This window comes from Sinohyriopsis cumingii, chromosome 5, assembly GCF_028554795.1.
Source record: "Sinohyriopsis cumingii isolate HCF-2022 chromosome 5, ASM2855479v2, whole genome shotgun sequence".
Classification (NCBI taxonomy): domain Eukaryota; kingdom Metazoa; phylum Mollusca; class Bivalvia; order Unionida; family Unionidae; genus Sinohyriopsis; species Sinohyriopsis cumingii.
The window spans coordinates 66,098,033-66,111,619 of NC_142965.1; the positions used below are offsets into that span (position 1 = coordinate 66,098,033).

At 34.4% G+C, this 13,587-nt stretch overlaps 2 protein-coding genes across 2 annotated transcripts in view; both read left to right on the forward strand.

Annotated features, from left to right (window-relative positions):
* The window catches only part of LOC149799345 (putative serine protease K12H4.7), a 31,867-nt gene extending 25,966 nt beyond the window's left edge, over positions 1–5,901 (forward strand). Inside the window, exon 10 of the mRNA XM_089957060.1 lies at positions 4,785–5,901. Coding sequence (XP_089813186.1) covers positions 4,785–4,891 — 107 coding nt within the window. The 3' untranslated portion in view covers positions 4,892–5,901. The remainder of the gene's footprint in view (positions 1–4,784) is intronic.
* A 3,332-nt stretch (positions 5,902–9,233) lies between these two features.
* Positions 9,234–13,131, forward strand: LOC149799346 (neuronal acetylcholine receptor subunit alpha-3-like). Its single transcript, XM_089957061.1, has one exon. The coding sequence runs from the start codon at positions 9,288–9,290 to the stop codon at positions 10,476–10,478; it is 1,191 nt and encodes a 396-aa protein (XP_089813187.1). The 5' UTR covers positions 9,234–9,287; the 3' UTR covers positions 10,479–13,131.
* Positions 13,132–13,587: the final 456 nt, after the last annotated feature.

A 13,587-nucleotide genomic window follows, 5' to 3' on the forward strand; every position in this document is an offset into this window, starting at 1 on the left:
TTTTTAAAAACAGTTCTAACGTGAAACTTGACGCCGCTATTAATATACAGAAACGTCACTCCTGAATGTACATTCATAACCGTTCAGGTGTTGTATATACAGAGTTACATACCTTGAATGTTATGGGATATGAATTTACTTCACAAGAAGTAAATATTCCTTCAGATGAATTAGATAGATAACACGCCAAAAGTAATTAAAGGATCGATTTTGTAATTAATTAGATAGATAACACGCCAAAAGTAACTAAAGGGTCGACTTGTAATTAATTAGATAACACGCCAAAAGTAATTAAAGTTTCGACATGTAATAAATTAAATAGATAACAACGCCAAACGTAATTAAAGGGTCGATTTGTAATCTAAGATTTTCAAAATCTGATACATACAAAGGTGAAAAGTTTGGTTAATTTAACTGTTTCCTCTGCATTATTGATCCATCCCATGCACAACATCCGACGGTTTTTATCTACACAAACATTAAGCTATGTGCGAGAGAGACTGGTGGCAGCATATATGCTATTTATGCATTCATTAAATAAATTCATCGCCTTGAAGTTCTCCTATATCTATCTATCTACCTATCTATCTATCTATATGTCTATCTATCTATCTATCTATCTCTGTATCTATCTATCTATCTATCTATCTATCTATCTATCTATCTATCTGTCTGTCTGTCTGTCTGTCTATCTATCTATCTATCTATCTATGTACCTATCTATTTATTTATCTATCTATCTCTCTATTTAGCGTAGTCTCTATCAACACTGTAAAGGCTTAACGTAGTCTCCATCTACAGTATTAAGGTTTAACGAACTTGCATGTACATTACAAAGGTCTAACTTAGTCCGTATTTTCATTGTAAAGGTCTGCATTTAAACTGTAAAGGTCTAAAGTTACTTGTATCTATACTGTAACGGTCAAACCTAGCCTGTCATCTACACTATAAGGGCCTAACGTAGTCTGTATCTACATTATAAATGTCTAACTTAGTCTGCATATACACTGTAAAGGCATAACGTAATGTGTAGCTACATTGTCGAAGTCTAACGTAGTCTGCATCGACATTGTAAAGGTCTGCATCTAAACTGTAAAGGCCTAAAATTACGTGCATATATACTGTAACGGTCAAACCTAGCCTGTCATCTAAACTGTAAAGGCCTAACGTAGTCTGTATCTACATTATATGTGATTTGTGATGTGATTTTGATTTTTAACGTAGCTTTAACAATTTTTCAGTCATATCGCTACGATGTCTGCAATGTGGCAGTTTATAGTGATGTCTAGCACCGGGGCATCATGCCGCAGACATGTAGCATGATGTCCCACCCAGTCACATTATCCTGACACCAGGCCGACCAGTCCTAACACTAACCTCTTAATGCTGAACGCCAAGCGAGGCAGCTGTTAGTACCATTTTTTAAGTCTCTGGTATGACTCGGCCGGGGATCGAACCCACGACCTCCCGCATCCGAGGCGGACGCTCTAACCACTAGGCCACCGGAGCGGTATCTCTACATTATAAATGTCTAACTTAGTCTGCATATACACTGTAAAAGCCTAACGTAATCTATAACTACATTGTCAAGGTCTATCGTAGTCTGCATCGACATTGTACTGTAAAGGTCGAACATATGTGCTACATTAAAATTGACTAACGTAGTCTGCGTCTACCCTGTAAAGACCTAATGTTGACACTTTAAAGGTTTAACGTAGGTACTACACTGTAAAGGCCTAACGTTGTCTTCATTGACACTGTCAAGGCCTCGCGTTGTCTGCATCTACATTATAAAGGCCTAACGTACATACTACGCTTTAAAGGCCTCACGTAGTCTGTACCTACAATGTAAAGACCTAACGTGGTGTGCATCTACAATGTAAAGGCCTAACTTAGTCTGTGTCGACATTGTTAAGACCTAAAGAAGTTTGTGTGTACATTGTTAAGACCTAAGGAAGTCTGTATCTACATTGTTAAGACCTAATGTGGTCTGTGTGTACATTGTAAAGACCTAAGGAAGTCTGTATAAACATTGTTAAGACATAATGTGGTCTGTCTCTACATTGTTAGGACCTAATGTGGTCTGTATCTACATTGTTAGGACCTAATGTGGTCTGTATCTATATTATTAAGACATAATGTGGTCTGTATATACATTGTTAAGACCTAATATGGCCTGTATCTACATTCAGTTTGTTAAGACCTAATGTGGTCTGTATCTACATTGTTAAGTTGTTGTTGTTGTAGGGTTTAACGCCATTTTTCAGCACACGATAGACTATACATAGCGGCCAGTATTAATGGTGGAGGAAGAACCCGGGAAATCCCCGGAAAGAACCATCGACCCGCGAGAAGCTACTGGCAAGCTTTCTCACATATCCACATTGACCGAATCCGAGACTCGAACCCATGCAGACAGAGGTGAGATGGCAGTGATCCGTAACGGAGAGCGCTTTAGACCACTCGGCCACTTACATTGTTAAGACCTAATGTGGTCTGTATCTACATTGCTAAGACCTAATGTAGTCTGTGTCTACATTGTTAAGACATAATGTGGTCTGTATCTACATTATTAGGGATTAAGTAGTTAGTAATTGTAAAAGGTGAAGCATCATGTGTATAACAAATTTGTGGGCAAGAATTCAAATGCAAATTTCTTCAAAAGAGCAAACAGAACTGAAACAAATTCCAAGAGATAATGTTATTTATCATTTGTAACGATGTGTTTCATTCACACGTTTTAAAACCCGTATTTACTAAGTATTAAGCTAAGTAAACAGTCATCAAATTCCCATATCAACTATCTGTCAAGTATTTACTTTAAGTAAAAGAAAATAGATCTAACAACATATGTATATATATATATATATATATATATATATATATATATATATATATATATATATATATATATATATATATATATACTTGGCTATATTTCTCGCAGGACTTAGTCACCAAAGTGTATCTCAGCGATCAGTGAAGTTTGCCGTTTTCGGAGTTTGCAAGGCTATAAACTGTTGATCTCCCAAGTCTCAGTTGGAACAGTGATGACTATGGTTATCAGTGTGCTGAGTTAGTTAGGTTACAGCTCGTTGAATTATGTTTTTTAAACGTTTGATAGTTTCTTTCAAATAAGATTTTTCTCTTAATATGCTACAGGAATAAAAGTGTTATGTCTGTGTATGATTGCAATCTCTTTTTCTTTTCTGCAAGTAATTGCGACTTGCTGAATCTTAGACGAATATGAATGGAATATGAAAGATTGTATTAATATCGAGTTGGAGTAACTTTCTATGAGTCTCACTGTCTCATTGTTGATTCAGTAACTTTCTATGAGTCTCATTGTCTCATTGTTGATTCAATAACTTTCTATGAGTCTCACTGTCTCATTGTTGATTCAATAACTTTCTATGAGTCTCATTGTCTCATTGTTGACTCCATACCTTTCTATGAGTCTCGCTGTCTAAGTTTTGAATCCAAATCTTTTTATGTTAGTAATAGCAAGTCTTGGGCAAATGGTCAAAAGCTTAGATATATACATAAGAATAACAGGTCGTGATCCAATAGTCAAAAGGCTTAGATATATGCATCATAATAACAGGCCATAAACAAGTAGTCCAATGGCTTAGATATATGTATAAAAATAGCAGGCTGTGATCAAATAGTCAAAAGACTTAGATATATACATACGAATAACAGGTGGTGGACAAATAGTCAATAGACTTAGATATAGATACCTACGAATATAAAGTCGTGGGCAAATAGTCAAATGGTTTGGATGTATACATAGGTCGTATGAGTAAGTTGTCACAAAGCTTTGCTATATACATACGAATAGCAGGTCATGTGATGAAGTAGTCAAATTCTTTGATATATACATACGAATAGCAGGTCATGTGAGCAAGTAGTCATACGGCTTTGATATATACATACGAATAGCAGGTCATGTGAGCAGGCAGTCAAAAGGCTTTGACATATACATACGAATAGCAGGTCATGTGAACAAGTAGTCAAAAGGCTTTGACATATACATACGAATAGAAAGAGAGTATTTGTTTTCAACAAGAGCATCAAGCCAGGCTTCGATAATTATTGGAGCATTTGTAAAAGTGTTGGCAGCAATCCATAAAAATAAAGTTAGAAGGCTTATCAGCTTATCATAAAATATGCTTTTTCAAACATTATGAAAGTTGTTGGTAGTATGCTAACTAGTCAGCAGTGCCCTTGATTGAGGATAATGTCCTGTTGGTGTATTGCTACAAGTTGTACCATGTTAAATACCATATGGAGAAACTGCTGTCGCTAGAGATTTGTTTATAGGTACGTCAACAAGTTTAACGTTTGCAGACTTTGCTAGTTTTAAGAATGCTGGAGAAATGCCGTCAGTTATTATAGGTCTTTGACGACTAACACTCTCACCTTTTTTGCTTACAAACAACTTGATCAAAAGTGACCTTATTTCTGTCGAACTCATTTATAGCATAGCATATGCATTTTGATGTGAATTACTGTTGCAATATAATTCTGGTTAATATATTTAGTTATACGCACAAAGAAATTATTCAACACTCAACGTGATTCTTTATGGCCATTAATGTCTTTCTGTGACTGGGCATCCTACTTTGTCAATAGTTTCGTTACATACGGTGTGAATGAATGAATGAATGAATGAAGAATGAATGAATGAATGGACGGACGAAGGAAGGAAGGAAGGAAGGAACGAATAAATAAATAAATAAATAAATAAGTCAATAAATCAATAAATAAATCTTGTTTTTCAGGCAATGCTCATTGTGCCGATATGTATTCCTCTACCCACGACGACTCACCCCAACTCAAAGATGCCAGAGAGACAATCAACTCTCTCATAGGTCAGTGGATATTGTAAAACCTTCTTATTGGGCATTGGCCTCCCGACAACTATTCAATCGATTGACGCATTTCGTAGAAATGACGGACATTAACGATCGGTTTATTTTGTGGACCAGTGACTTCGATTAAATTTTTGAAGCCAATCCAATTGTAACAGTCATAATAAAGGATTCTATAATGATTTATATTTACTCTTCACCAATAGCTACCACTAAGGCATAACTGTATACATACAACGGCGTTTAGGCATATAGAATATAGGTGTGTCTTTATTTATACTCTGTGTGGTTATGTATACGCCATTGTGTCTGCAACAGGGGCTCAAAGGAGACTGAAAACAAATTGTAGAATACATGAATTTAATGGCCTGAGGAAATATGAAAGTTTTGTCATTTTTATGGTACAACAATAAGGAAATGGCAAAACTTCCATTCTTCTTGATATCAAAGGATACATTGCTTTACACGTCAATTTTAATTACAATAAAATATGTATTTGAACTGTGAATTACATATTACATGAAGAAATGGAAAAATGAATGAGAAGACTGTTTTGTCACTCAGAATATGATTTATTGATGTGTACGATTGGTTCCCTAAACGCCTCGGTACACATTCTCTGCCGATTGGATATATGCTCTAAATAGCATTGTAAATTATTATTAATAATGTACCAGTCTTAAACACATACAAAGGCATAGAAATCAGTCTATATATAAAAAGAAATAAAAGTTTAGTCTTTTACTAAACAGAAAAAGAAGTCCTCATTGTTTTGATCAGTAATTGCTGTCTAAGAGTAAAAAATACAATGTTATGAATATATTTGGAATCAATCTATATTTGCACTGGTTTCCTGGTTTCTTCCCAAAAAGATAGACAAAACATATATACTTATTATGCATACTTTCTTATTGAATTCTGCACACTGAGTTTTTTACGTGATGTTTGTACTAGTAAGCTATATTATGTTTATTTGTTCTTTTGAAATACAAGATACCAAAATGTTCTTTACTGGTATTATGTCTTGCATGCATGAGCTACCTATTTCTATGTGTAATAAGTTCCCTATAGAAGATACAGAAGCTAAACTACTCTTGTTGTTTGTGCATTCCGAATACAATATCTAGGATAGATAACTTAAAAGTTTCGTGTAGATAGTGATCTCTCAACCAGTCAACCATTTTCCCCCATAAATATATGTCACTTTAAGACATTCATAAAGTAAATGTACAAAGGGTTTCTTCCTCTTTATTACAAAGTGAATATCATACACCTCGTCTTCTCTTAATATCACACAAGAATAAGTGATCAATCTTTTACACAAACATTCTTTACTTTCTAAATGAGATTTTGTTCTGCGTTCTGGCCCCGGTTTCACTAAACATTTAAAGTTGATGGATGTTGATCATGTGCCCGGATGTCCATTGAAAAGACATACCTTTGAACGATGAAGACCTTCAGTACACATTTAAATGAGATCAACATTTTATGCAACATTTTGGTTATTTGCGGATAAAACAAACTGCGGACCTTGTTTATCGTAATCTTTCATTCAAATATCAGTTCATGAGTCACTGAATCATCAAATAGTTTGGCACAAACAATTTTGTTATATCTCGATCGTTTTTATTATGTTCGATAATTTATATTTATTGAACGTATAGAATAGTAATTGATTATTTATGTAGACAATATGGAGCATTGATTCCTTTGTGACAACTTTGATGAGAGTACCATCATGCCTTAAAATGCTGGAGTAAATCCCATCAGTTATTACTACGTACAATTATAAATAGTTGTAAATCCCATCAGCTGACAATTCATACAGTTACAGATTTGTTTTGCGACACATTCTTATCTGCTAGCAATACATACAGTTACATACCGTTTTACGACACATTGAGTAATACCATCTGATAGCAATACTTACATTTACATATTTGTTTTATGACATTGAGTAGACCCCATCTGCTAGCAATACATTCTGTTACAGATTTGTTTAGCGACACATCTAGTAAATACCATCTGCTAGCAATATGTACAGTTACAGATTTGATTTACGACACATTGAGTTGACCCCATCTGCTAGCAATGCATACGGTTACATATTTGTTTTACGACACATCTAGTAAGGGGGCGCTCACCAGTTAATATGTACTTAAGAGAGAGTGACGTATGTAAGGTGAAGTTCTTCGCATTTAAAACATGCACAGTGGAGAGAATGTTGGCAGACCTCTATGCGATATTAATGCAATGTGGATGATATTTCTTTGGATATTGTACTTTTGGAAATTGTACATGATTTAAGCACACTGCTAACTAAAATGACTGCTCCCTTGTGCTAAAAAGTCAGCCTGAATTATTCTAAAGTACACTATCCGTAGCAGCTATTAAAATAGGGAAAATGAATCTTGCCTGACTAGACAATACCAGCTTCTGAAAGTGCAATAAATGAATTACCAAATACGTAAAATGTAAAAAAAAAGTTATCGGCTCTTCTTTTTATACAATTTACCTCTGAAGTTCTATAACCCATAGTACACCCACCAATCATACATAAAAATAAAGGGAATTAAAGGTTCTTTGAATTATACCTAAGATATACAAGGTCTTTATTAAATAGCCAGTATAACCAGTTTTCTTTAAAATTCTAACCCTATGCAAAATATTAAACTGTAGAGCGCCACCTTAAATACCATCTGCTAGAAATATGTACTGTTACAGATTGTTTTACGACACATCTAGTAAATCCCATCTGCTAGCAATATGTACAATTACATATTTGTTTTACGACACATCTAGTTAATCTCATCTCCAATCAATATGTACAGTTACAGATTTGTTTTACGACACATTTAGTAAATCACATCTGCTAGCAATATGTACAGTTACAGATTGTTTTACGACACGTAGTAAATTCCATCTGCTAGCAATACATACGGTTACAGATTTGTTTGACGAACATCTAGCAATATTTTGCTAGCAATACATACGGTTACAGATTTGTTTTACGACACATCTATTAAATCCCATCTGCTACCAATACGTACAGTTACAGATTGTTTTACGACACATCTAGTTAAATCCCATCTGCTAGCAATACATACGGTTACAGATTTGTTTTACGACACATCTATTAAATCCCATCTGCTACCAATACGTACAGTTACAGATTGTTTTACGACACATCTAGTTAAATCCCATCTGCTAGCAATACGTACAGTTACAAATAGTTTTACGAAACATCTAGTAAATCCCAATTGCTAGCAATATGTGCAATTACAGAATGTGTTACAACACATCTAGTAAGTCCCATCTGGTTGCAATATGTATAGTTACAAATTTTTTTTTATGGACAAAAATATACTTAGGACTATTATATTGTTAGGAGTTAAATAAACACATTGTCTGTTTTTTTTTCTTTTTAAGATATTACTAATTTATAATGCTACAATATTAACATTCATTTCTTTCGTACATTGTAAAATACTGATTCTCCTTCATGCAGCACGATATTGGAAAACATCGAGGTGCATGAAGTATATTAATTGCAGTAAAAGCGTAAATACATTTGTTTCTTCTGTTTAAGTCATAATTGCACGCGAAAACGAAAATGTGTTACCTAAGCTTTAGGTGATAAATATATGTGAAAACTACAATTTACATAGGTGATAATTGTACGTGTAAAAGAAAACATGTGACCCTTTTATATAGATGATAAGAGAAATTAGTAAACATAAATTAACCTACTATATGGATATGCACAATGGTCGATGAAGTTGCCATGAATTCTATCAGCACGAAAATCATTTATGTATACTGGTATATATGCATTCCAATAAAAACACAGCAACATGAACACCTTTTACATGCAAATCATACCTTATACAATCAATTAAATAAATATCGTATATAATTACCTTACTGATATCAAATTTTGATTGGTCCAGGTTGGAGAAAGTAAAATATTCCACTTCTATTTAAGGTTAAGCGTTTCATTATAGCTATTCTAGTCAGTCTAAAATTTCGATTGCTACAATAGGAATGAATGTCTGTTATAAGGAATAATGAGAAAACAACGTGAATCACTTCCGCAAATAATGTGTTCATGTTTAGTTTAGGTGTTCACTGTATGACTTACTGGTTTTGAAACAATCTTAACGGATATATTTTCTCAAAGATGTATTCACTATAATAATACTGACCTTACTTTAGCAGGAATTTTCAGACTGTAATCGTCAGTAATAACGAATAACGTTTACTTCCATAACTCTTAAATATTTATAATTGATACTCTATATTCTCAGTCTTAATTGGTATGGATCTACAAAAATGAATCGCATGGAGGCACTATTAAAATTGTCGTGTTTCCTATCAGCGATTGTGACAGCTGACTTGTATTTAATAAGCAAAATGACGGAACTGCATGAAGATCTTCTGAGAAACAGTTCCGAAGATGTATATCCAAGGAGCAATAGTTCTGCTCCACTTCAAGTACAAATCCAATTCAGCCTTACCTCCCTGAACGATCTCGATGAAGTCAAGGGAGAAATGCTAGTTGTGGGTTACTTAACGGTTACCTGGAACGATGAACGATTTACCTGGAATCCTATGATGTATGGTGGAATCGGAACAACCGTCTTTCCTAGGGCAAAGGTATGGGCACCTCCATTGATTCTCTCCAATCCAACAGAAAGAATCAGTGATCTTAATGCGGATATCGCTCTAGTTCGGTTTTTATACACCGGAGCCGCAATTTGGAACCCTGGAGATATTTTTAAAACAAAGTGCTATACGGACATTTACAAGTTTCCTTTTGATGAACAAACATGCTTGATTGGTTTGACGGCTTGGGGATACTTAGCGACTGAGATTGTACTCGTGTTTCCAAACAATGATATGAACATCAAGTTCTATAAAGACAACGGTGAATGGATATTAAAGGGTTGGAATATGCTTTCTTATGAGCAAAATTCCATTTCACTAGCTAGCATTAGTTTGACATTTAGAAGACGGCCTGAATTTTTTGTCACCAATATGATTCTTCCGATTATACTGATGTGCTTCTTGAATGCAGCGGTGTTCGTTATCCCTCCAGAAAGTGGAGAAAGAGTTTCATATTCCATAACAGTGCTCCTGTCTTTTGCCGTGTTCATGACTATTGTGAATGACGACATCCCCAAAACATCAGCACCAATGCCCATTATCTGCTTCTATCTCATTTCGGTTTTAGGAGGAAGTGCATTGATTACAGTATTTATGATAATTAATCTCCGAATACATTCCAATGATAACAAACACCCTATCCCTAATTGGATGCTGACAATGAACAGAGTGTTCGGAAAAAGACCACGCTCAGAAAGCAAAGTTACACCCATGAAGAAAGAGGGTAAAGAAGGGATGGTCATTGATCTTGAGAAGTACCCAGAGATAAACAAGAATGCAACTGAAGCGGGTTTTGCACCTGGTCCGGAAATTGCCGTTCCCGCTGATTTTGTGACATGGCCAGATATTGCAGAAACGTTTGACAGAATAATGCTATGTGTTTGCATTCTATACTTCACATCCGTTACTGTGTGTAACATGATAGCCCTTGCTTTGTAAAATATGCTGCATATATATACGAAATTGTCATTGACTGAAATTGCACGACCCTGTGATATGTGTTACTCATGTAGCATTCTATTATTGTTATATCCAGCGACATACGGTACATCTTTTCCGAAGACAAAACAAAATCCTGATTAAATATAGCAATACATTTTTTACGTATCAGCTTTAACTGCATTATAATCGAGTTTGAAAACAATGAACAGTCTGAAAAAGACCAAGAGATTAACAGATTCAGGCAAACGATATCTAAGCAGGCTAAAGATCTTGAGACCAGCTGTCACACACTGGGCAATACGGAACAGTGTATCTGGTGACGACGGAGTTTAACACACATACTGTGGTCATCGCATTTTTCAAAGAAAAGCTTGGAGTTGGTGGCCACTTGATAAAATCGACCGCTGTCATAATCTTGGATCAATTGACAAGAAGTCTCGCAGAACACAAATAGTTGTGAAGTTTGTGCCACATGAGAAAAAAAAAAAATCAAACACGAATGAGAACGGAACCTTCATTACTGAGGATTTCGTCAATAATAAGCATAACCAAATTATTAAGAAAACTGAGAGAACTTAAGAAAAAGAATATAATATATTTTTGGGACAAGGGATGGGAATATCCCTTTCAGAGAATCAGAAGGAGGTAAGATAGTTCATGTCAAGTAAAAAACACATATCTCAGTATCTTCCTAATTCGCATTCATTAATTAAAAACTTAAATCTCCAATTTGTAAATTGTGCACACAAATTAAATATTATCAACAATATTGTATACTCTGAAAACTTTGTGAACTCCTTACTCGATCTTTATCTTCGCATTTCCAAATCCGCACGTGCGGCCAATTATGTTTAACTTGTATCGCTGATTTTGATTGGCTCTTAGCATTGTTCACAGTTTGAATCACATCGCCGGCTCGTGTTACCTCAGTTCGAGCAATGTTGTATTTTCAACATAAAAAATATCATTCAACTATATTACTGTTATATGTACATTTCAAAGTGGTAGATCTGTGTGTGAGTGTATATATACGTACAAGAATATGTGTATGCTTATATGTACGCATATACGTATATATGTATATGTGCATGAATGCAAATGCGTACGGACACGGGTGTAACGTGTATGTGACTTGCTACAGTTACCTTACCGATGTAGTCACGAGGAAGAAATGTGATGTCAATCCTTAAGCTGTTTACGTTATGATTCATCTTGAAGTAAAACTCCATATTTAGCTGATTTGTATTAAATTAATTTAGTATATAGCTTTAACATTTTATCAAGTATTTGATTCAACTTTAAAATCACTATATTACTTACGCAGTTGTATGTTAAATTAACCAGCAAATTATTTCAATCTCGAGAAAAATGTACGTATAATCTCATTTATTGTTTTCTTTACCTTTTTTCACACTGTTCTCTCTCTCTCTCTCTCTCTCTCTCTCTCTCTCTCTCATCACAATGTCAGTAACAAAGTGTTGTGCATCAGATTCTTATTATGATTTTACTATTACTTGTCTTCATGGAGAACAGCTACCACATCATAAAATCCCAAATAATAATGGATAACTCCATAATGCAGTATAGAATCTCCATACAACAATCGTTCAATGTTTCGCGGTAAAGCCATGAAAATCAACATCACAAGTACGTCTCGAAATATGATTTATAGAACATTTCAGAGAAGATAGAAACTGTCCTTCAAATTCTTTTTCACCACTCATTGATACAAGAAATAATGCTTTGGTTTGCATCTATGATTAAAAATGCTAGCCTATTAAATCAGTATTTTATCTCAATTTCAACTATTGATGAAAGTAATGTTCCTCTCCTTATTTCTCAAACTAGATTGTATGTACCTTAAACGAAATTAATATGACTGAACAAATTAAAGATAGTATTAATTAATTTATGTCAATAAAGACACTGGGTCTGATCGCGTAAGACATAGAATGCTTAAAGGCGTCAATGAAACAATAGAGGCACCATTAGCACTGATTTTTAATCGGCCATTGAAGGAAAATAATTTTTCAGATAAATGGAAGCTTGCATACATTCTTCTCATTCCTAAAAAAAGGCGATCCACCTGAGGTTCCCAATTATAGACCAGACACTCTATTTAGCGGTGTCACACAAATCTTTGAAAGATGCATTTTTAAACAATTACATAATTACCTTTAAGAAAACCGTCTTTTTATAAGTATCAATTAAGATTCTTTCCTGGTCACCCCATTGTTTTTCATATTATTGAAACGTATTACAGTATACGCACTTCATTAGAACAATCTCAAACTTTTTGTATTGTATTTTGTAATCTATCACAAGTTTTGTTCGGGTCTAGCACAGATGCGTATTATTTAAAATGAACGAATGCGGTATTTCAGACAATCTGATAAAATGATTTGAAAGTTCAACGGTCCTTTTGCACGAGATTCGTTCACGGAAAATGATTATAAATATTGGTGTACGACAAGAATCCGTGCTTTGGCCACTGTTGTTTTTAATTTATTAATTTAAGTAAACGATATGGCCGATGGTATGAGCTCTCTCTCTCGTCTTTATGTAGATGACACATCTCGCATTATTCATCCCCTTACTGTGCTGAGATAGAGCTTGTCATGAATAATGATCCAATAACAAAGACTCCTAATTTTTAAACCAGAACAAATCGATGGCTATGTTTTTCACGAATAAAAACGTAACAAATAATCATGAACTTGTTTTTTTTTTCACAATATAGAACTTAAATATGTGAATTCTCATTGCCATTTGGATTATTACTTTCATCAAATTCCAAATAAACTTTTCACATTGATAGCATTTTGAAAACAACTTCATCTCAAATAGCAAATCTTCGAACTAAAATACAAATTTAGCAGGCAGATTTTATCAAAACTGTATATAACTTATACCAGGCCTATCTTGAAATATGCCAGTGTAGTCTAGTATGGATTCTCATAAACCGATTCAGAAAAATTGGAAAACCTACAGCTTGAAGCTACCTACAGGACATCCAAAATACACTAGTAGGCAATCTCTCTATAAGAAACAGGGTGGGAAAGTCTGCAGTCTGGAAGAAAAATACAAAATAATTAACACTCTACAG

What these genes read in the sequence shown, in the direction of transcription:
- LOC149799346 (XM_089957061.1), top strand. Translation starts at nt 9,288, where the DNA reads ATGACGGAACTGCATGAAGATCTTCTGAGAAACAGTTCCGAAGATGTA.